This window comes from Betta splendens, chromosome 22 (genome assembly GCF_900634795.4).
Source record: "Betta splendens chromosome 22, fBetSpl5.4, whole genome shotgun sequence".
Classification (NCBI taxonomy): domain Eukaryota; kingdom Metazoa; phylum Chordata; class Actinopteri; order Anabantiformes; family Osphronemidae; genus Betta; species Betta splendens.
Window position 1 is genome coordinate 4,411,123 of NC_040900.2, and position 21,838 is coordinate 4,432,960.

Sequence of the window (21,838 nt, forward strand, 5' to 3'; positions counted from 1 at the left end):
GAGCCTAGTATAAATGTCAAAAACATTAAAAGTAAATTTAATCTAAAAAAATATTATAAATTAATATAAATGAAATTTAACTTTGCTCATACTTTAAGAACGTGTAACGCTCAACACGATTTCACATTATCTGTTATAAATTGTAAAAAATAAATTGTGGGTTATCTGTATTATCTGTTCTAAATAAACTCACTACGTCCTTTGGGACGTCAGGTACGTGATCGTCAAACTACGAGACGTGTTACCTTTCCGGCTCTTCGTAAATTTTAACGTCGCCTAGAAAGAGACATTCTTGACATCTGAAATCATGAGTCGCAAGAATATTTTTAAGCGAGAAGATGAATGACGTTTATGAACAACAATGACAAAATCATTGTGTACAAAATTACAAAACTTGCTTTGTCTTTTGGACGTCTTCATAAGGCATTCTTTAAACCAAATTACAAAATGTATCATGGATTATTTGTTAAAACTGTACATGAATTGGTAGAGAAAGTAATTGTAGTAGTTGTGATATTTATATACAATTAAAATAACCAATACATGCTTAGCAATATAATAAACCAATTTCCAAAATTTGGAAACCAAGCTTTGTTTAAATGTGATTAATTTTATTTATTCATCAGGCATCACGAACCAATGCTCGATATCTTATTGAGTATAGTCAATGATAAATAAATAGAACGTAATAACTGAATACATAGGGAACCGTATGAAACGAAAATCACACTAATAAGGCAATAAATGCGAACACAATGCATGATCAGCAAGCAATCTAAAAACATACTTTAAATATAAATTAAATCAAATATGATTAAAGTAATCTATATTCTACAGACATAATAAATTGCTAGATGAATAAAAAAATTGAGTTTCATGTATTACTACCTAATATACTAATAACCCACACCCACTTCAGATCGAGGCTCACAAACTCCCCTGAGTCTTCGAGTCATTTGGGCGAACTTTATCCAACGCATGAAGTGAAGGGTTCCGACGGCACGTGAAGGCAGCGTCAGACTGCACTGCATACGCGCCGTGGCGGAGAGCGAAGATGGCGGAGAATAATGTCGAACCAGAGCACGAATGGAGCGACCGGGCCCTGGACACAGCCGAGGACACTCTGGTTGCAATGGAGACCCTGGTGGCCACACTCAAAGCCTTTGAAGACGTACTCAGACAACAAGACATATCCACAGCGTCCTCCACCGAGTACTGCGACAACTTCTGTCAGGTAATGTGTACATGCATCGAAGCTAGCGCTAGCCCAGCGTTAGCTCAGCAGGGATTGTTTTTCTCGCAGCCTGCAAGCTAAACTGCGACGGCTGACGGCCTCCACTTACTCACGCAGCATCAGTGAAGCTGCAAGTTGCACGGTGTGCGTCTGCCTGCACATCCACTAATGCATAACGTCGCCCCAGAATAATTAGATTGCCTGTCATTGGGCTAATTACGCGGGCAGCTGGTGATATGTTCACATGCTCGCTGCTTCAAGCTGGACAGTGAGACTTCACTCTGATGATGTGTAGCTTGTAATTGTTTCTAAACATGCAAGGCGAACCTGTTACTGATGTGTCTGTGCACATGACATTGCCACACTTGGCACATCATGCATAATTGGATGTAAGTGGGGCGGGGCGGCGTCGCACTGTTTAACCATGTTTTGTGCTAGTTTGGGCGTATTACTGCGATCTGCATACGCTGCATCTATTTTGTACTTCAGTGGTTGGGCAGTGGAGTACTTATGCAATTTATTTTTTAATGGACTGCAAGTCACGTGACATGTACTATCTTTTATTATCTCCAAATGCACCAAAACTGTATTTGATAGCAAAGTTGGATTTACTACCTTGGTATCCACTATGTTACGGTTCTGCTTAAAAAAAATCCTGTTAAACCTAAGTCACTCAACTCTCATACGTTGGTCTTTTGGCTCTGGCATTTAAACATTGTTTTATTAATGTGTATTAACCCTGTCAGATAAAACAATGTAGGTTTTCACACTTGATATAATGAATATATTGGTCAATTAAAAAGAAAAGTCAAATATATGTCAGTGTTGACATCTACCAATCAGAATTAGAGTCAAAGTAATTAGTGCACTGATGTAGGTCTCTAGGGTAGAGTCCTTATTCTTGGCTCACTCTAAAGAGAGTACCTTATTTTTGGGCTGAAGGGAATTAATTTGATGCCTCTGTAGACACTATCTAGGTTCCTGCTGTCTGACAAATGGGACCCCTGAGATGTTTATAGTGCCACGTTGCTTTAATGTGTATACCTGCCAGCTGTTGATAGATAACATGCTGATGTTGACTTCCCTGTGCTTGGAGACAACTGACAGAACAACCCAGTGTTGACTAAGTTAAAGGTAAAGAAACGGTTCAACCATTTTTCGGAAGTGATAAAGATTTGATTTCCTGATTGTATTCAATTCAGAGAGATAGATTTCATATCATACATAGAAGATAATATATATAGCTTTATTGATTCCACAGTGGAGAGCAGCCACAAAGCAGTAAGTTGTGAAAGAATGAAGACAGGAAATGTGCAAAATGTGTGCATAAGCAAAGACACTTAATGCATTCACTATTTCTACATCCACTATACACAATGTGTCTAGGAAAAACAGAAGAAAAACATCTCTTGGAGTTAGAATTTTGGTTCATTCTGGGTGGCTGTTGAAAGTCCAGAGTTGTCATTTGCTTTATGGCATTCCCCACAGGCCCAATCAAGTTCACCACACAGTCAGCTGGGATCAATCAGGTATAGACCCGTTTCTCCCTGAGGTGGAAAGGCCCTATTCCTCCAGACAAATGTGTCTCATCTGCTAACCACATCTGATTATGGTTTTATGTTCACAGCCTGCATAACAAATTTTTACAGTTTGTTATTCTGTGTCTTTCTGTAGGCACTGATGCACTACGCTGGAAACAGGAACTCCATGGAACATGGTCTGCCTCTTCTGGAGGTCTACTGTCTGTCCATAAACTGCTTCGCTGCAGCTCGCTCTCACCTCACTGCAGAGTCTGACAGTGTTGCCCTTGTTTTAAAGAGACTAGCTTTGTAAGTACTGAAACATATTTTATTAAAGAAATAAAATGTATGGGATGCACTTTTTTGATTAACACTAAATATTGTTATTAGCCTGAAGCACACAAATAATGTTATCTTTTATAAGTCATAACTTTGCAACGAGTCAACCGAAGGCGCAGAATCTGACTACAGCCAATCTTGTTGAACATTTAGGTGAATAAAAGGGTTCATGCTGCAAATTATAGCCCATCGGAACAAATTTACTGAACATACTGAGATAACCTAAATTAAGTTAATTGGAAATTCATAATGTGCCTCAGTTAATTGCTTAGCCACGCACCGCTGCTCCAATAACGCGCCTTCCGTCTGCAAATGATATTATGCGAACGACAGGGACTGTCTCAGCTTAATAGAAAATCTTTCACCAAGTATTCTTTTTCATAATTAGATGGAAATTGTTGCACTTAACTCCTGCCTGTGATAACTGTGGTAAAGACAAGGTCATGTGCTTGTTTATGTAAAAATATACGTTTGTTGTATAATGCTAACCCCTAATAATATATCAGTGCGATATGTTTTTACAGTGTCAACAAACGTATGTACCACAAGCCTATAAAAAGCATTTGTAGGCTTTGTTGACAAAAATAGACCTTTCAGAATAAACAATCACTAAAATCTTGTCTGTTTTTCTTAAAGGAGCTGTTTTGAACTTCTGCTGTCAGTGCCTGAGAATGAAATCCCATGTGAAGCCTGGGTTCAGTTCCACCACTCTGTTCAGGTAGGAGCACCTTGTTTATAATAGATTACTGAAGTGGCCTAGTGGAACCCCTGACCTTTTGAAATGTGGCAGGACCTTTTTAAACAGGTTGTTTTTGCTTAGAAAAGCCTCCTTGAAGTTGAATTGAAGTAGTTCTGCGAAGCAAAGTCGACAACATTTACCCAATTATCTGAAGAGATTAATCAGTTGCAGCTGTCACATCAGTACTTTGTGGTGGTTATATGTGGTCTTAAATTTACACCGAATATTGTGTTATGTTGAAGTGGAGAAAACCTGTGATTGCCTGTTGAGAACTCATTTCCACACTGCAGTTGCACAGTCAGACACAAATTGAATAAACGCTGTTATTGCATTTACTCCTAGTTCATGACTAACTCACTTCATCTAATGTATAGAGCATATTGTCACGACTTGTCTGTGTGTGAGCTTCATTAAAATGAAATGGTTCATAAATCTGTCTGTTGGAGCTGAATTGCTCTCTGGAGTAAAATAAATTTAAGTCGGTCTTGTAATAATAGGTTCTTCTCGACTTTTAAAATTAAAGGTGTCCTTTTTCCTGTTTACGGTGAACTTAAAGGTGGCATATGATGCTGAATATGCACGCCGGCCAAAATCCCATGCAAAATATTACCGATGGATAAACTGTGATGTGCATTTGTTTCACACACACAAAAAATGCCTTTAAACAAAACTGTCAGATCGGGGTATTTCTGAATTGTCAGAAAATATACTGCAGATGAAGTATAGGAAACATTCAAAGTTTTTCTTTATTTCTGTTTCTTTAGAATGCCCATGACACCCTGTTACAGTATGGGAGCACAGACCTCCAAGCTCTACTCCAGATAACGGGGGAGGGGGGTGCATGGAGCAACCCTATCCTGACATCCCTTCTGAGTGGCCAAGTTACCAACCCAGCTGAAGGTTGGGCTTGTAGTTTATATCTAGGTTATATTTTTTAGATATTAAGCTTAACTTCAGCGCTTATTTTATAACTGACTGTGTCGTGGTAGTTTGATAATTAGGCTATGTTTGAAATCTGTCTTTAGTTGATTCATACATCAGCTTGGAGGGCGAAGGCTTCATGGAGATGCGAGTGAAGCACCTGGAGAAAATCGGTGAGGTTGTGAAGGCTGTGGTCTTGGCCAAAGCCTGCGCTGAATGCAATGCTGTCTCCAACCAAGCAACCTTCCGTCAGACGTTCGTCCTACTGCTTTGTCAGCTGCTGCCCAGTGAAGAAGCAATCACTGAGGTAATGCATGTTCATTGCAGGTTTAGTTGACAGAATGATCACAGTTTTGCAGTGAAGTAGTTAACCTTATTTTAATTTAACATACAAATATAATTGATTTACTTTTTGTTACATTTCACAAACTGAGTGCTGCAGGGCAATGTTCCCTTATACACTACTTGTAAATATATCAAAACAGCATAAAGTATTTGTTAGACTTTCATTTTATAGTATCAAATTGAGTTCTGTCTGTTTCAGTAGCTTAGTACAATGAGTCAATGGAGGTTGACCCAGTTACAGAATTAAGCGTATTGAAAAAGACTTGTTTCATTTTATTTTTAACCAACAAACATTTACTCCTTGAACAGATTTCCAGACTTGACTGCAAGGATGTTTTGGAGATTACATGTAATTTTGAAACAGAGGGGGAGGAAAATAATGCCTTCATCCTGTGCACTACTTTCCTGACTCAGCAGCTTCAGCAGCAGAGCCTTTACTATTCCTGGTGAGTATAAACCCAATAACTGTCATACAATGTGAATTATTTGCATTTTGTGTAATTATGAGTGCCTGTATTTCATTTTCATAGGGAGTTGACACTATTATGGAGTAAACTTCAGAGGAGGATCGACTCCTCATTGCAGTCTCTTCTGGATCGTTGCCTTCAGCTAGGTGCCATTGCCAAAACAGTCCACCATTTGTTTTACCTGGTCCGTGTGATTCAGACAGAGGTGAGTGTGAACAGCTATAGTCTCTGCTTTTGACATTATTATCTAATGAAATTATTCAGCTGAATCACTGCACGTACAGATTTGCAGAAAACTAAAACTATCTCTTTGCCTTTTCATGATTTGACTGTTTGTGGTTTTCTTTCTAATAATTTCAAATTGGGGGGGGGAATTAATTAATTTTATTATCACTCTCATTTCAGGTGGAGGGCCTAACGGGGGTACCTACATCAGTAGAACTTTGTGTGAAAGCCCTTCAGCTTCCAAAGCAAAATGACTCAGAAACAAGAGTCTCTGTCTGTAAAACAGTGTCCTGCCTTCTTCCAGATGATCTTGAAGTGTTGCGTGCCTGCCTGCTCACAGAGTTTCTGCTTGACCCCATCCAGGAGGTCTTCGGCCGCCTTGAGGAGCTTTATTTACGCCCAGATCAAAAATATGACCAGGAAAACGAGGTTATTCCCAACTCACTGCGCTGTGAGTTGCTACTAGCACTGAAAGCACATTGGCCTTTTGACCCTGAATGCTGGGACTGGAAAATTCTCAAGTATCACTGCATCTCACTACTTGGGTTGATGCCAGAATCAGAAGGGGAAGAGGAGGAGGTAGCCAGTAAACATCACGAGTGTCATGGAGTTACAGTGAAGGTAGAATCAGAACATCAAAATAGGATAAATGGAAGTCTTGATAGTCAAAATCAACAGGATCAAACCCAGTCTCTTACCAACCCAGAAGTCCACAGAGAACATGAGACAAAGAAACACAAGTTCTGCTGTCAGATTTGTAAGCGGTCATTCACTGACACCCAAATCATTCACCACTCCAAAAGACATGCAGGAGACGACAGCCACCCTTGCCCTGTTTGCTTGGAAAGGTTTAAAAGCAGAAAGGACCTTGTTCCTCACATGAAGCGGCACATCCAAAGTGAAACGGATAATTCTAATAGCAATGTATCAAACGACAACATGCTAAAACAAATAGAGGATGATGATGATGTTGAACCAGGAGAGATAACCGTTGACCCTTCACTGATGCTGTATTACAAATCCACACATGATCCAGACGTTCTGCACCACATTGTGCAACAAGCCAAAACTGTGAAAGAGAAGCACATGGAAGATGATGAGCATGTAACATTTGAGTACATTGACCAGCACTTCAAATTGCAAAACCGGGATGAATACCTTTGTCCTGGAACTGACTGCACCCGGATTTTTAAACATTCCAAGTACTTGTATGTCCATTTAAAATCTGAACACAAAGGTGACGAGAATGTGAAACATTTTCATCAGATGAGAGACAAGCGGGAGAAATGTGTTTTTTGTAGACGCCATTTTGTCTCCGCTTATCACCACCGGAAACACAGAAGGATTCATTATGGTGATCGGCCTTACATGTGTGTGGTGATAGGATGTGGTGCTAAGTTTAGTACCTCCAACGAACTTGTTACACACAAACAGACCCATGGCTATCAGCTCAACTATCAGTGTGAGCTCAAAGGCTGTTACATCACCTACTCTGACTTAGGACAAATCTACCACCATGAGGCACAGCATTTTAGAGATGCAGGATTTACCTGCTGTAGTGCAGAATGTAAAAAGTTTTATTTTTCCAAAAAGGAATTTATAAAGCATTTATCCACTCACAACATCTCCTTCTCTGAAGATGACTTTGAGGCTCAGAGGAAAGCAAAGCAGAAACTTTTTAAGACTGTTCCTGAAGCAAAAATGCGCCTTAATAAGTCAACTGATTCACAAGAGATTGTAAATAAAGACCTTCCAAAATCTTCATCCATGGATTGTGCCTCCTCTTCGCAAGAATCTGATGTTAAGGAACCCAGGGCAACTATGACTTTGGTGGCTGTATGTTTTGATGGAAGTAAATTCACTTGTGGTTTTGAGAAGTGTGGCATGACTTTCTCCAGAGCCAGAGATGTCCAGCGACATCTAAAGTGTGCCCATCCAGAACATCTTAAACTGGAGAATAAAGAACACAAGCATGATAAAGACCAAGACTTAAAGTACAAGGGGATAAAGACTGACCCAGATCTAGACAGCGAAAAGGAGGAAAATGAGCTCCCAACTCTCTTTCAACCTGTGGAGTCTTCCAAAGAAAGAAAAGCACCCACTCAAACCAAAAATAATGAAACTAATTTTTCAAGCCTTCAAACAAAAAATGATGCCCTATTGGAAATTGTTCTAGGGCTCAGTAAACTGGACCTGAATTCCACGTCTTCACACAACATGTCAAGTGACCCCTCTGAGTCTATCCCGGAACCTAATGCATCACCAATTGTTAATCAGTCAATCATGGCAAAGCCTCCGGTTGTATTGCTCAATAAGAAACCTCATCTGCCTGAGGAAAATGTAAAGGTAAAAACTGAAGAACTATCAGCTGTTGAAGAAGCTGGTGTTGAATCATTAGCTATGGCAAAGCCATATGTGTGTGAGGATAAAGATTGTGGTTTTAGGACTGCACAGAGTTACAGCCTGCTGCGACACTATAACACCAAACATGGTCGCACCATTGAACAGGCCAAACGCTTGACTTCTTTGAAAACAACATGTTTTAAGCCTTATGTCTGCCAGCTTTGCTCCAAGAGTCACAGACAAAAGCACGTGTTGAGGTCCCACTACCTTCAAGTACATAACCTGACCGAGTCTTTTATAGAGAAAATAAGTTACGGAGCTGTAGCTTATGAGGGGAACAGAGATTCTGCAAATGAAACATCCCCTCCGGCAAACCAAGGTCTAAAAGTACAGCTGGAGATGCCCAAGTTGCAGCACCTACCTGACGAATGTCTGATCAGTGAAAATGGACAAAGCACTGGCGATCCTCCATCTGAAGATGAAGTGCAGGATGAGGAAGAGGGTGAGCAAAAAGGAGAAAGTGAGGATGGCACCACACAGCAGGTCAGAACCACAAGACGTCTGGTGGCCAAAAATAATCTCTGCTATATATTGGATAAATTCAGCAAACCTTTTCATTGTGTAGCAAAAAACTGTGATGCAGCTTTTTCCACCCAGGGAGGCCTCGTGCGCCACCTACAGTTAGTACATCACTACAACCGCTCTCAGCTTCTGTTGGAAAAAGAATTTGATGTGCATCACAGTCAAGAAGTCAGGAAGGAATCTGCCAAGAAAAGACTTCTTCCAAACTCTGATGAACCTCAGCCCCAGTATAAATGTCACTTTGCCAACTGTAAGGCCTCCTACCACCTTAAAAGCAGCCTTGTGCGTCACACCCGTGATTACCACTCTCAGCCACCAGAGCTAGTAAGGCCCAAATACGAAGGTTGCAGAAGAGTGTTCAACCACGATGATGCACTTAAACATTCTCTTTATAGTCACTGTGACTATTACGACTCGCTAGTGGTACGTCTACGGAGCACTCACAAAAAGTCAGTTACTGGATGCCAAAAGAAGCTTATTGTCGCACCACAGAGTCCTAAGAAAGAAGAACCTGATTTATCCACGACAGAGGCTGAGATGTCAAGCCCCACACCTGAAACAGCTGGCCAGCCAGAGGTAATTGGCGAGGGCAATCCTGAAGAGACCACCGTGACAGAAGAAAAGAAGGAACGAAGAAATTCCTTCAACCGTTTTGTCTTCAGATCTCACGAAGAAGCACTACAGATGTGCCAAGATCGCTGTATGCGTGTGGCCTACCCCTGCATGGTCCAGGACTGTGATTCTGTCGTCACCTACTTGCACAGCTTGAATCGTCACTACCTGAAGGTTCACCGCATGCGCCGAGAAGATCTGGTTAGGAATGAAGAAAAGCTGCTTTTTAATGCTGAGCAGCTGGAGGAACTGATTCAGAGGAAGTCAGCCAGATCAACTGCGGCAGGTGCATGTACTCCTAATGGGGTCCGCAAAATGGAGTATCAGACTGAGCTAGAGCTAGATAACCCAGGGGAGCAGTCCACGGCCATGAGCCTTCACTCCATCAAACCAGACACTCAGGATGAGGATAATCCGAATCCACTTAGATTCCCAGAGGAGGAAGAGGAGGAGGCACCACCTGTTGAGAGAAATGGTGTCCTTGTTGGTGCAGATGAGGTGCTGTATGGTGAACCTAGCACTCGAGGGCACACTGAAGACTCTCCTGCAGCCTCTCAGACCTGTCAGAAACAGGAGAGGTTGAGCTTGGATAAAATCAAACCTCTGCTTCGTCCAGTTACTGTGGATCTCTCGCCACCATGCTCACTGCGCTTCACTACTGAAGAGGGTGCACAAGACCCATCAGCCAACAAGGATTGTGGTAAAATTGTGAATGGGTCAGCGGCTTTGCCCAGTCTTCCTGTTCGGCAGCCACTAAAACGAAAGAACGAGCTGTCCGAACAGCCGTCAAATGTGAAAGATCCTCAGCCTCGTAGTCCTTCTCCGCGGCCATTTGACATTGCTGCCTACAAGCCTATGGGCTTTGAGTCCTCGTTCCTAAAGTTCATACAAGAGACCGCCCCAAAAGATATAAACCCCGTGCCACCGAAACGGCGAGACTCTTTCAGACGCAGTTGTTCTGTCAAGGAGAACAACCAGTTAGGAATCTCTCACACTCGCAGCAGACGCACTCAATCCCCACTGTTGAAGCCCCACTCTATGACTGGGGACTTCACATCAGTCCAAAACTTGAAGTCCATCCTGGACAAAGCTCTTGCTGGGTGTGGGGACCTAGCCATAAAGCAGCTTCAGTACCTCAGACCAGTGGTGGTACTGGGGAGACCTGTATGCTCCACCCTGCCTGACCTCTTCCCATCAGACACAAACAATAGCAAACTGCTTCTTGGAAGTTAGCTTAACTGAGCACCTTTTCAACGTGGCTTTGTATTTTCACAAGCTGTGTACCAGTATTTTTGTTTCTCTTAAAATAATAGTATTGTTTTTGTTGGGTTTTTTTAAGTTTCAAATTTGAAGTATTATGAATTAGCATAAGAAAAAAACAAGCTTAAACATCTGAAGATAAAGGACTTTTTTACATCTGTTAAGACAATATTGAAAACAAAAATCTTGTAACTGATTATGTGTGTGTGTATATACTGTAGTTCTCAGAAAAATGTACAGCTTTTCAGATTGTTAGAAATGGTCAGTAGCGGAATGCAAGGCCTTTTCACTTATGTGAAAATGTGACTGAAAAACATTTCCTTAATACAAAGTTTTTAAGGAAAATGTTTTATTTTTCACCTCAGTTTATATTAAATCAGTGTTGGGATGCAGTTGACAGGTGTTGGAAAGACATGTATGTAATACTTTCTAATAAAGTAAATGTGGAAATAACTAAACTTTTTTGTGTCAAGTGTGTAATTTCCTCTGTATAAAAAGAAATTATATACTCAAAGAACTGCTCATACATTTTGTTTGATAGAATACAGACATCTCTACAAAAGACTATGATGTGTCCAGTGAGAAAATGAAAGAAACAATTATTCATTTTTCTTACCATTTCTTTTCATTAATAAAAGGTCTCTGTAGCTCTTACCTGATTTTTATTATGACTGCTCAAACGGGTCTATTAAATATGTCGCATATTATGCTTCGGAATAAGACTAATGGAGTATAACATATAATGGATTTCAAGTAATTAAGTTTTAAAGCTTGAATGGCCACAGCATCACATTTACACATTCTTTTAATCAAATCAGAAGTTTGCTATTTATAAAAAAAAACATCTCTTTTATAGTCATAAGTTCATCACTGCAGTAAACTTAGTAAGGTCATTAGAGCATTTAGCGGGTGCGTTGACACAAGCTTCCATTTCAGGTTTAATGTTTTACTCTGTCAGGGTCATAGGGCCATAAGCCTAAGACTGTACTATTTTCTATCTAGAGAACCACAAAAATCTTTTTTTTCACTAGGGATGCATCTTTACACAATTACAAAACACTCGTTGAGCTGCTAATAAACCATGACCTGTGAAAAATATACAACATGTGCCTAATGTCTAAGATACAGTTTTAGCTACTTACTACTGGAACTAAAGTCTAAAGTAGGCGTTTCCGGCGGACAGATTTCATTGCCACAATTCACCGATAGACTCGTATGCATGAATGGAATGATATTACCTGTAAAAGCCTTGACTTAGGAATGGAAACTGGGTGTAGATTTTCCAGTGTTGACATTTTTCTTCGACATCTGTCGATTTAAAGTGGGAGCAGTTAAATCTCAAATCACCTTTTATAGTGTTGTTTGTTTGTGTGTAAAGCGGAAGCTAAGTCTTTGCTAGCCTAGACTACCACTTAAGCTAACGCAACGGTAGCATTTGCTAGGTTAGTTCGCCTACTTCAGACACATAGACCAAATACAGAACAAAGATGGTTGAATCAATATTTGACCTCCCAGTCGAAAAGCAGATATTTTATTCTGTTTTGGGATTTTCGTGGACAGTATATCTGTGGGAGGCATATCTTTCCTACAGACAAGTAAGTGGGCCATTTACACCCTAAAACAAGGTGCTCCACGCTAGAAACTAAAAGCGTGCCTCGTGTTGACAGATGACAGATGTCCTTAAAATCTATTCATTGTGTACAATGTTAACATGCTGTAGTATGTAAATACTGTGCATTACATGTATTTAGATGTTTAGATTTCTAAAAGTTCAGTTAAAAGTTATGTTAAGAGTTGTGTTAAAAAATAGTTCGAGGGGAAGTTTTAGAGGAATATGGGTGTATGATATTTATTGTCCATTACCACATAACAATCTCCATTTTAATGTATTTATGGTAATGAAGATTTAACTATTACTGCTGATTTATTTGATTCTTTCTCTTCATTTCCCAGAGGAGGATATACAGAACAACAACTCATGTGCCACAGGAGCTAGGGAAGATCATGGACTCTGAAACATTTGAGAAGTCACGTCTTTATCAATTAGATAAAAGCAACTTCAGTTTTTGGTCTGGGCTGTATTCTGAGACTGAAGGAACGGTAAGAAGTTTAGAATAAGTCGCAGTGCGATCTATATGAGGTTTAGATTGTTTTTGTAGTGTTTGTTAACCATGAATGCTCCATTACCTTTTAGTTGATCCTGCTCCTGGGTGGAATTCCGCTTCTGTGGGGCATTGCTGGAATTGTGATAGCTCGCTTTGGATTTGGCTCGGAGTATGAGATCACCCAGTCCCTTGTGTTTCTGATGCTTGCAACCCTGTTCAGTGCCTTAACTGGCCTTCCCTGGAGTTTGTATAACATATTTGTCATTGAGGAGAAACATGGCTTTAATCAGCAGGTAAGTGACTCACCAGCTTGCTACATGCTCACAGTGGGTTTTCTTTATATAACCCAGTATTGATCCTACAAATCCCTACTCTTCTTCCTAGACATTGGGGTTCTTTTTCAAGGATGCAGTAAAGAAGTTTGTTGTGACCCAGTGCATTCTTCTGCCTGTAACCTCATTGCTTCTGTACATCATCAAGATTGGTGGTGACTACTTTTTCATCTATGCCTGGCTCTTCACTCTGGCTGTTTCTCTGGTTAGTGCTGCAAATGTAGCCATTAAATAGCAATTAAACTTAAAAAACTGCAATTTTGCCTAACAAATGGGAAGTTTGTTTGATGACTGGTAACCTCAAAATATTACACTTTCTAGGTCTCAAAATATAATTTTTCCTGTATTCTCAGGTGCTTGTGACCATCTATGCTGATTACATTGCTCCCCTGTTTGACAAGTTTACTCCATTGCCAGATGGAGAGTTAAAGACAGACATTGAAGCTATGGCCAAGAGTATAAGCTTCCCTCTCACCAAAGTTTATGTTGTAGAAGGTAAATTAACAGCTCAACAAGGAAACCTCCACCTATGTCTTTTTAACTTGCACTGTTTTTTACCTGCTTGGCTGTAGGTACACTTTTTTAAAATTTAGTTTCAAACATTTCCAGGTTCTAAGCGATCATCTCACAGCAATGCATACTTTTATGGGTTCTTCAAGAACAAGCGTATTGTGCTTTTTGACACACTGCTGGAGGACTATTCACCTCTCAACAAGTCTGGGGAGCCACAGCCTGAGCAGTCGGAGAGTGACGAGATTCCCAGCGAAGCAAAAGCCAAGCCAAAGGTTGTATAGCCATGAATGTCTTCTTTAATCCCTAAAAGCATTGATGTTTTAATGTGAAATTAATCTCTGTTAATTCCTATGCACCAGAGCCCTGGTATAAGTGCCTCATGTTTATGGTTTATTTTTGTTGAATCTTGTTTTCTAAAAATTGCATAGAACAAGAAACAAGGATGCAATAATCCAGAGATACTTGCAGTCCTGGGTCATGAACTTGGCCATTGGAAGCTTGGCCATACTGTCAAGAACATTGTTATCAGTCAGGTAAAACAACTTTTTTTTTTTTTTTTACACAATATCTCATGCAAATGTTCAGATAGTATGAATATAATGTTTGCTGATTCTGTCTTTCCAGATGAATTCCTTCCTGTGCTTTTCCCTGTTTGCTGTTCTGATTGGACGTAAGGAGCTGTTTGTAGCTTTTGGCTTCACTGGCAGCCAACCAACATTAATAGGCTTGATGATTATCTTCCAGTTCATCTTCTCCCCGTACAATGAGGTTAGCAGGGGAATGAGGAGTGGTGTCTAAAAATCTTTGACTTTGTAGAGCGACTTTCTCAAATTAATGTTTTTGTGCTTTGTCATTGCAGCTGCTGTCGTTTTGTCTGACAGTTTTGAGTCGTAGGTTTGAGTTTCAGGCAGATGCTTTCGCACGTGGCATGGGCAAAGCCTCTGAGCTCTACTCTGCCCTCATCAAGCTCAACAAGGACAACCTGGGCTTCCCAGTAGCCGACTGGTTGTTCTCCATGTGGCACTATTCTCACCCTCCTCTTCTGGAGCGCCTTAGAGCCCTGGGAAACATCAAGCAGGACTGACGTGGCTGGAAGGGGGAGCAGCGCCCGCTGCCTCCTCCAAAGGGCCTCCGTAGGCCACTGTTGGCCCTGTGATGCACCCTGGGATATTTCTACATATCTGCTCCCCCAAACCCGTCTTGTTTTGTTTTTCCTGTCATCAGTTCTATTTTCTTTTACTTGAAATCCTGTTTTAAACAAAACCTAAACAAATCAGTTCTAGATGGCCTAAACATTTAAACACCTGAACTTATGCCTGAGACATAATGTGCATTTCATAGAAGCCATGAATCTGACAAATGTTGTTCTTTTCCAAAGCTATTGTCAGGACAGGTGGCATTTTGCTGGTTGACATGATTCATTCTAGCTTTTGAAATTAAAATATTTACATGACCTTTTTAACTACCCAAAAATAACAAAAACAATTTGGCATTTACGATACCTGGAATTGTACTAACAGAAACACAGGAGTATTTGTGGCGACTCAGCACAAATACTCCTGTATTGCATCCAGCTGTTGTAACACAATGAAACTGCAATAACCTGCATTATAATAACCTGACAAAGGCAACTTCATGTCTAGTCATGACACAGCTTTTTGAACATACCAATGCCTGACTTTGACTTTTCAAGTGCAAGCTCAAGTTCTCCATTTTGCATGGTACAACATACAAATGCCTAATCACACAACACAATGTCAGTTTTTGTTTCCCCACTAATTGATATTTTATGAACGGTGCAGTCAATTTTATTTGAATTTAGGTTGCACATTTTTATGCAGTGACTTTTGTTTTATTTTTCTGAAGCAATTGTTTGCCATTAAGGGTCCAATCATATCTGTACATATGTAACTTTGACGAGTAGAGTACTGAAGTGAATTGTGAAAAAATATTGAATATGATTTGTGATTAGGTAGTAATTAGGTTGACATGGTGTTTTTTTTATTTCGTGGACTTTGGGCCCATAGTTGCCTGGCAAGCGTCTTCATACAAGACTTGGGTGCAGGGGGTCTGCACGTTCCCACTTACCACAAACGCCAGCATTTGGTTTGTTTGAGGAGGAATCTGTTTACTTTCTTTGCAGCACTGAATAAAATCCTTCAAAGCATGTATGTGGTTTTGCTATTTCTCAGAAGGTTATTAAATATTTATCCTAAAGTTTTTCTAAAGTTCTTCCAGTAAATATGTAAATACACGTTAAACAATGATACAACCCAAACGTATAAAAAATAATGGCTTGGTTTCAGACTCATTCGGAGATATAGTTCATAAGTATTTGGATAATAGCGTCTGTAAATGACGTCTAGAAGGTGAAATCTACCTGGCTACGTGAGTCTCGTGAATATATGGTCAACGGTCACGTTAAGAACGTACAATATCGCGGTATTATGTATTTTTCTTTTTAGACGATACCATTACACGAAATGCAAAGTTTTTTATTTTGCATTGTATTTATTAACTTTGATGCATATTAATGCATTAATGGGTATTAGAAAAGCTTAATGTTATGTGATTTCCTGTTAACCTTGTTTTTTTTCTTTTACATTAGACGTCTTTAATGTTTTTGTAACACCCCTGTCGCGCTGACAATGGTAGCGTCGCTGTCGTATTTTTGTGGACAAGGGCAAGTCTCCACTGCTACTGTCTGCGTTGCTTTCCCTATTGGAAGTTAGCTGAACATGGCGAGGTTTTTAAGGCCTAGCATTAGAAGTTTTGTCACTTCACAGTTGAGAATGTCCGACCAGGTGAGCTACCCGTTGTTTTACAGCATTACACGACCTCCAAGGCCGTTTGTTTGTTGTGTGTCAGTCATTTTACAGACCAACTAGCATTACCTAGCTTAATGGATTCCTAAAAGCCTAGCTAGCGGGCAGCCACAGGTAACATGAGTATAGGTCAGTAGTAGTAGCAGCGAATAATAGTGGTAGTAATACTAGCAACGTTAACACCGCAATAGTAGTAATAATTCGTCGCAACCTTAGTTGAAGCAAACCTAATTTAAAGCTTAAATTAGAAAGTCATTCTCTTCTACAAAATGTTTTTTTACAGTTTCTATTTAGTTCCAAACACATTTCTGTTGTCACATAAACAAACAAAAACCCCATTTAATGACAAGTCTGGATCTTGAACTTCACAAAAGATAGTGCTGATAGGTCTGAACTACATGTGAATATCTACTATATTAATATCACAGACAAGTGTTGACAGCATTAGATATGTTACTTTCAAATTGTCTCAAGCCTTGTGTTTGGCAAACTAGTGTGAACAGAGCAAAACCCTAAAACTGTTCTGTGTGTGTTGCTGAATGTGTATTAATACTTGTTGTGTTATCTATTTACTGCTGCCCTGCCCTGCCCTAGTTGGGTGAGTTTGGCAAAGGTGCAGGTAAAGGTGGTGGAGGTGGAGGGTCCATCAGAGAGGCAGGTGGAGCCATGGGGAAGAAGCAGGCTGCTGAGGAGGAGATGTACTTCAAGTATGTGTTTAACAGAAATGGATGTAGACTAAACCACTTAGTTTTGCTTGTGTTAACCTGTAAGACATGATATATCTATGCTGACCATGTCTCTTGTTTTTCCACTATTTATTCATTTTGAACATAAGGCGTAAGGAGAAGGAGCAGATAGCTGCACTAAGACGCCACCACGAGGATGAAATTGACCACCATAAAAAGGAAATCGAGCGTTTGCAGCGTGAGATTGATCGCCACAAGGGAAAAATTAGGAAGTTGAAGGATGACGACTGAACGAAATCTTTCAGAACAGAATTCCAATTGTCTCGTGATCACATTCAAGCAGCTTTAGTAATCATTCAGACCCCTGCATGCACGGTGCCACCAGGCCAGTCATAAATGTTTGGTTGATTGTTAAGTATATGCTTGAAATCATTAAAATCTGTCAAAAATAATTGTTTCTGTGGATTGCTGTGGCACAAGGTGTGGAAGTCTTTCAGCCTTTCTGCTTTTTTGTGACAAAACATTTTTTCACTTTTAATTTTCTAGAAACATGTTATTTAGGAGCATGAACCATGTGACCCTTTTTTGTGAATATGTGATATGGAGTCGATATTCTGATATTAATACTATGGTATTTTGGGTTTCACTGTGATTGTCTTTCAATGCCCCAAACATGGGATGTTTAGGGAGTTACCTGATTTGCTGGGAGGACAAAGAAGTCAATGAAAACTAATACAAATATTAGCCTAGTATTAGTAGCTATGAGATTTGTTCCTCTGAAGATTCATCTTCTGACCACAGAAAAAGTAAATGAATTGTACTTGAGCAGGGCATAAATATAGATATAGGAGATAACTGGGCATAACTGAGGAGCTCTGCCATATGATACATTTCAGACATAAGGCATTATATTTTTATGCTGATCCCTTCACCTATGTTTTTGATAAAACATTCCTGTGTGACTATAAGATCAACTGGAGTCTCTTATTGGACAAACAACAAAGAATTCTGCATTAAATACCCTCAGACATTAAACCTATAAAAATGTTTCAGAATTCCAAACTTAAACTAAAGCAAGGCAGACAATAACTACACGGAACAATATCGCATAGGTAATATATGAAAGTTGTTCTAACAGTGTTTTCTAAATGAGGCCTAGGTTGCCATCCTGTAGCAAGAATTCCCTGTCACCATTGCTTGTTTAGTCCAGTTTTGGCATGAACGTAATAAATAAAGTTCCTTGCGAGACGTTGTGAGAGCACAGAATCACCAGAATAAAAAATGTCTACAATAACTCTACACAAGCTCTTAGCAGTGATAGAGAAATATAGAACGATATCTTTCACCAGTTTGTCGCTCCACGAAGAAGAAATACACACTCGTCATTTCCGCACGCCCGTGCCTTTTACCACGAGAAACCCCGTGTGTCTTTCTTTTCGCACATCATGGCGGACCGCTTCAATAAGGTGGGTAACTGCTGTGGAATCAAATGTGCTTTATTATGCTTATTACTGCATGTAAAACATTTTTTTTTCGTCCAGGCCGTAGATGACATCAATAACATTACTTGCCTTAAGCGTCGTTTTGCTCAGTGGATTTGTAGAGAGGGGATTTTGAAACCTGTTTGCGATCGCTCTAAGTAGTTGAGTAGACATGCCTTCATCATGGCAGCTTCCCTAACGAGTCAATGCTGTTAGCTTAAACGTGTGTCCCTATATGATGATATATCTTTATAATAAGAACAATTATTGTAGTAAAATTGTTTTCTATACTCCATAAAACCAGAGTTTTGCATTATTGCTTCCCTAGTAAAATTTTGATCATAAGTAACTCGTCAGCATGGTTTGACGTTGTGCTAAGCTAAAGCTACATACCGACCGGCACTACGTTATTAAAGTCTGTTTGGAAGTTATTACCAAGATCAACAGAATCAACTGCAAATTCATAATTATACTTTGTATCTTGCCTCTTTCTGATTCGCTATTATTTTCGTTACGTTGCTTTTTTTTAGGCCTCAATACAGTTTTGTCAACCGGTCCGTTAAAACGCCTGGTTGCGCCAAAGATGTGAACCGTTCTTTAAATAGCGAAGGAACATTTGATATTAGTTCATAAGTAAAACCAGCTTTTCTGTTTTTATCATGCAGGTTCTGCTGCTTGATGGCAGGGGCCATCTGCTCGGTCGGCTTGCTGCCATCGTGGCTAAGCAGGTTCTGCTGGGTAAGTTCAAAAATTAAGTTGTTAAAGTAAACGTTCTTTGTGTTTAAGCTATGGTACATGAGCTCCACACTCGCATCTTGTAGCTGTAGTCTTAAACTGTCAGTGATGATCAATTGTCCACATTGCTTGAGTTTAAACACTGAAAAAACTCACATGCACTACCATCTGAGACACAATGCACTAATTTCATTATATTAGGTGGTGTTGCAGTTGATTAAACCGTATCTTTGTTCTTTTAGGACACAAAGTGGTTGTGGTGAGATGTGAAGGCATCAACATCTCTGGAAACTTCTACCGCAACAAGTGTAAGTAAATGTCTGCTTACACAAAGCTCCTGTTCACATTTGTTGTCAATGATGTTTTATTGTAATTGTTTGAGTTTCAATGACCATGACAATACTTACATGCACTACCATCTGAGGCATCAGCGTTCTGCGCTTATAGAATTTAACCACTACGTTTGTCCAGAAGTTCAACTTTGTTGTGGTCCTTTTCAGTGAAGTACCTGGCTTTCCTGCGTAAGAGGATGAACACCAACCCCTCTCGTGGACCGTACCATTTCAGAGCTCCTAGCAGGATTTTCTGGAGGACCGTCAGAGGTGAGAAAGTGGAATTATTTGGAGAGTGGGCTTTTTTTCTCAGTAACGAAGGGTTTGCTGTAAATAAAACTCCAGTGCTAATCTGAATGCCATGCAGCTGGCTTAACTGGAAAACGCATTATTTTATCTAACTTCGGTTACCATGCCAAATCGTTTGTGTATTGGTGACAGTGGACAGCACTTTATACCAAAGCTTGGATGGAATGGTAAAATGGTTGCAGGGTTTTGTGTTCACATTTTGAACTCTGTGAAAACTAGGCATGTTGCCCCACAAAACCAAGAGGGGACAGGCTGCTCTAGAGAGGCTGAAGGTGTTCGATGGGATCCCCCCACCCTATGACAAGGTAATGAGTCCCACTTTGTTTCCATACTATGGATATAACTTTGCTGTCAGTGATGTTTTTCATATTACCTTACCTAACCTTGTTTGAGCATTGACTTTGAAAACAAGTAATGTCTGAGACATGCCTTCCTGGCAATGTTGAGATTTTCTATGTTGTTCTAGATCTAATTTTGAATTGTGTTTAACAGAGGAAGCGCATGGTTGTCCCTGCTGCTCTTAAAATTGTGCGTCTGAAGCCCACTCGCAAGGTGAGATTATCTTTTATTAGCGTTTATTGTGCAGATGTGAACATGCTTTATCTGCCACAAAGGCTGTTTCTTGACAGTGATGACTATCCAAAACTGATCTGTTGATGAGACGGATTATACGGATCTGACTACTGAGTCAAGTTAAAAACAAGTTGTGCCTCAATTTGAGAAAAAAAATTAAATATCATTTTGTTTGCTTGTTTTCTTGACGGTAAACATGGACTGATTTGTCTTCTCATCTTACTAGTTTGCTGTCCTTGGGCGTCTGGCACACGAGGTTGGCTGGAAGTACCAGGCTATTACAGCCACCCTGGAGGAGAAGAGAAAGGAGAAGGCCAAACTCCGCTACGCCAAGAAAAAGACACTGAAGAATCTGACCAAGCAGGCAGAAAAGAACGTTGAGAGCAAAATTGCAAAGTACACAGATGTTCTCAAACATTATGGTGTCCTTGTCTGAGCCGATTTCCTCTGGCCAATAAAGAAATAAATGTTTATACGAAGTGTTTTGACTTTTCCATCATGACTAAGAATGAATAGTTGGGTCACTGAAGTTGGTTCAATTAGCTTTATTTTTCAGGCTAAAAGATAGAATTCATATTCAGAACAGACCAGCAGGGGGCAGTGTTACACTTGAGTAGATTTGAGTCGTCATCAGGATAATGGTTAATAATAGATCAAGACCCTTGCATTAGAAAATGCAAACTACATAGCAAGCAAGTTGTCTAAGAGTATGACCAGAAAGTTGTCTGAGGTACATTTAAGTTATTCATAATTGCATAAATATTTAACAGGCAGTGCAGTTTGGCAGTAACTTAATTTGGGAAAATGTGTACAATAGTATGTCTCCAGAATATACAATTGACTCTCGATCATTGTATTTAGCAAATTTACAGTGCATAACTTTTTGGAGCTCCAGTTCAGTTTAGCTGCATGTTATGTGAAACAACTGATGTCCTGGGAAGAAATGAGAATCCTTCAGTGCTCCGTAGCTCTGCTTAAAATAGGAAAGACTCTGGTTATCGCCAACAAATTGTCGTGTACTATAAATAAATAAATAAATACACATCCCTTGTCCCACTTCAATGAATCAGCAACGATCCAACCCAGAAACAAAGTAGCATATTTGCTTGTGACAGACTGAAGGTGGGAGAAGGTTGATTAAATAATCAAACTGTTTTCTGACGTGAATCTATTCATCAGCCCTATCATACATTACACTGAGGCACTCACTGAATCACACTGACCTAACGCTGCAGAGGAGAATCCTGCCTCCATCCTGCAGTGGAAAAGCTGCAGGTTTCTCTGACTTGTGTGGCATCAGTTCTCCCAGGCCCGCTCTTACTTTACTTTAGGTGGAGTTTTTAGATCAGGGGCACAAACT

General features: G+C 40.0%; 4 protein-coding genes and 3 non-coding genes across 7 annotated transcripts; all 7 read left to right on the forward strand.

Annotated features, from left to right (window-relative positions):
• The first annotated feature begins 954 nt into the window (after positions 1-954).
• On the forward strand, positions 955-11,045 carry rlf (RLF zinc finger). Its single transcript, XM_029139580.3, has 8 exons — positions 955-1,234; positions 2,909-3,063; positions 3,730-3,811; positions 4,597-4,732; positions 4,858-5,060; positions 5,408-5,544; positions 5,629-5,770; positions 5,971-11,045. Exons 1-8 carry the CDS (start codon positions 1,055-1,057, stop codon positions 10,558-10,560), a joined length of 5,625 nt encoding a protein of 1,874 aa, XP_028995413.1. The 5' UTR covers positions 955-1,054; the 3' UTR covers positions 10,561-11,045.
• A 715-nt stretch (positions 11,046-11,760) lies between these two features.
• zmpste24 (zinc metallopeptidase, STE24 homolog) lies at positions 11,761-15,704 on the forward strand. The gene is made up of 9 exons (XM_029139640.3): positions 11,761-12,182; positions 12,541-12,687; positions 12,782-12,985; positions 13,077-13,229; positions 13,378-13,519; positions 13,634-13,809; positions 13,966-14,070; positions 14,162-14,305; positions 14,397-15,704. Exons 1-9 carry the CDS (start codon positions 12,075-12,077, stop codon positions 14,619-14,621), a joined length of 1,404 nt encoding a protein of 467 aa, XP_028995473.1. The 5' UTR covers positions 11,761-12,074; the 3' UTR covers positions 14,622-15,704.
• Positions 15,705-16,180: 476 nt separating this feature from the next.
• On the forward strand, positions 16,181-17,500 carry atp5if1b (ATP synthase inhibitory factor subunit 1b). Its single transcript, XM_029139733.3, has 3 exons — positions 16,181-16,341; positions 16,957-17,069; positions 17,198-17,500. Exons 1-3 carry the CDS (start codon positions 16,276-16,278, stop codon positions 17,337-17,339), a joined length of 321 nt encoding a protein of 106 aa, XP_028995566.1. The 5' UTR covers positions 16,181-16,275; the 3' UTR covers positions 17,340-17,500.
• Positions 17,501-18,265: 765 nt separating this feature from the next.
• Positions 18,266-20,953, forward strand: rpl13a (ribosomal protein L13a). Its single transcript, XM_029139722.3, has 8 exons — positions 18,266-18,271; positions 18,380-18,514; positions 19,195-19,267; positions 19,507-19,572; positions 19,765-19,866; positions 20,125-20,210; positions 20,398-20,457; positions 20,705-20,953. The coding sequence occupies exons 1-8, from the start codon at positions 18,266-18,268 to the stop codon at positions 20,912-20,914; spliced, it is 738 nt and encodes a 245-aa protein (XP_028995555.2). The 3' UTR covers positions 20,915-20,953.
• LOC114849138 (small nucleolar RNA Z195/SNORD33/SNORD32 family) lies at positions 19,363-19,442 on the forward strand. Its single transcript, XR_003784554.1, has one exon. It is a non-coding gene; the product is annotated as a small nucleolar RNA Z195/SNORD33/SNORD32 family (small nucleolar RNA).
• LOC114849139 (small nucleolar RNA Z195/SNORD33/SNORD32 family) lies at positions 19,614-19,693 on the forward strand. Its single transcript, XR_003784555.1, has one exon. It is a non-coding gene; the product is annotated as a small nucleolar RNA Z195/SNORD33/SNORD32 family (small nucleolar RNA).
• LOC114849132 (small nucleolar RNA SNORD50) lies at positions 20,529-20,595 on the forward strand. Its single transcript, XR_003784550.1, has one exon. It is a non-coding gene; the product is annotated as a small nucleolar RNA SNORD50 (small nucleolar RNA).
• Positions 20,954-21,838: the final 885 nt, after the last annotated feature.

Coding starts and splice junctions, on each gene's coding strand:
- atp5if1b (XM_029139733.3), top strand. CDS start 16,276: ATGGCGAGGTTTTTAAGGCCTAGCATTAGAAGTTTTGTCACTTCACAG. Junction 16,342..16,956: donor AGTTGAGAATGTCCGACCAG/GTGAGCTACCCG, acceptor GCCCTGCCCTAG/TTGGGTGAGTTTGGCAAAGG. Junction 17,070..17,197: donor GAGGAGGAGATGTACTTCAA/GTATGTGTTTAA, acceptor TTTGAACATAAG/GCGTAAGGAGAAGGAGCAGA.
- rpl13a (XM_029139722.3), top strand. Junction 19,573..19,764: donor AAACTTCTACCGCAACAAGT/GTAAGTAAATGT, acceptor GGTCCTTTTCAG/TGAAGTACCTGGCTTTCCTG. Junction 20,211..20,397: donor TCCCCCCACCCTATGACAAG/GTAATGAGTCCC, acceptor TGTGTTTAACAG/AGGAAGCGCATGGTTGTCCC.
- zmpste24 (XM_029139640.3), top strand. CDS start 12,075: ATGGTTGAATCAATATTTGACCTCCCAGTCGAAAAGCAGATATTTTAT. Junction 12,986..13,076: donor AACATGGCTTTAATCAGCAG/GTAAGTGACTCA, acceptor TCTTCTTCCTAG/ACATTGGGGTTCTTTTTCAA. Junction 14,071..14,161: donor AGAACATTGTTATCAGTCAG/GTAAAACAACTT, acceptor CTGTCTTTCCAG/ATGAATTCCTTCCTGTGCTT.
- rlf (XM_029139580.3), top strand. CDS start 1,055: ATGGCGGAGAATAATGTCGAACCAGAGCACGAATGGAGCGACCGGGCC. Junction 3,812..4,596: donor AGTTCCACCACTCTGTTCAG/GTAGGAGCACCT, acceptor CTGTTTCTTTAG/AATGCCCATGACACCCTGTT. Junction 5,771..5,970: donor TCCGTGTGATTCAGACAGAG/GTGAGTGTGAAC, acceptor CTCTCATTTCAG/GTGGAGGGCCTAACGGGGGT.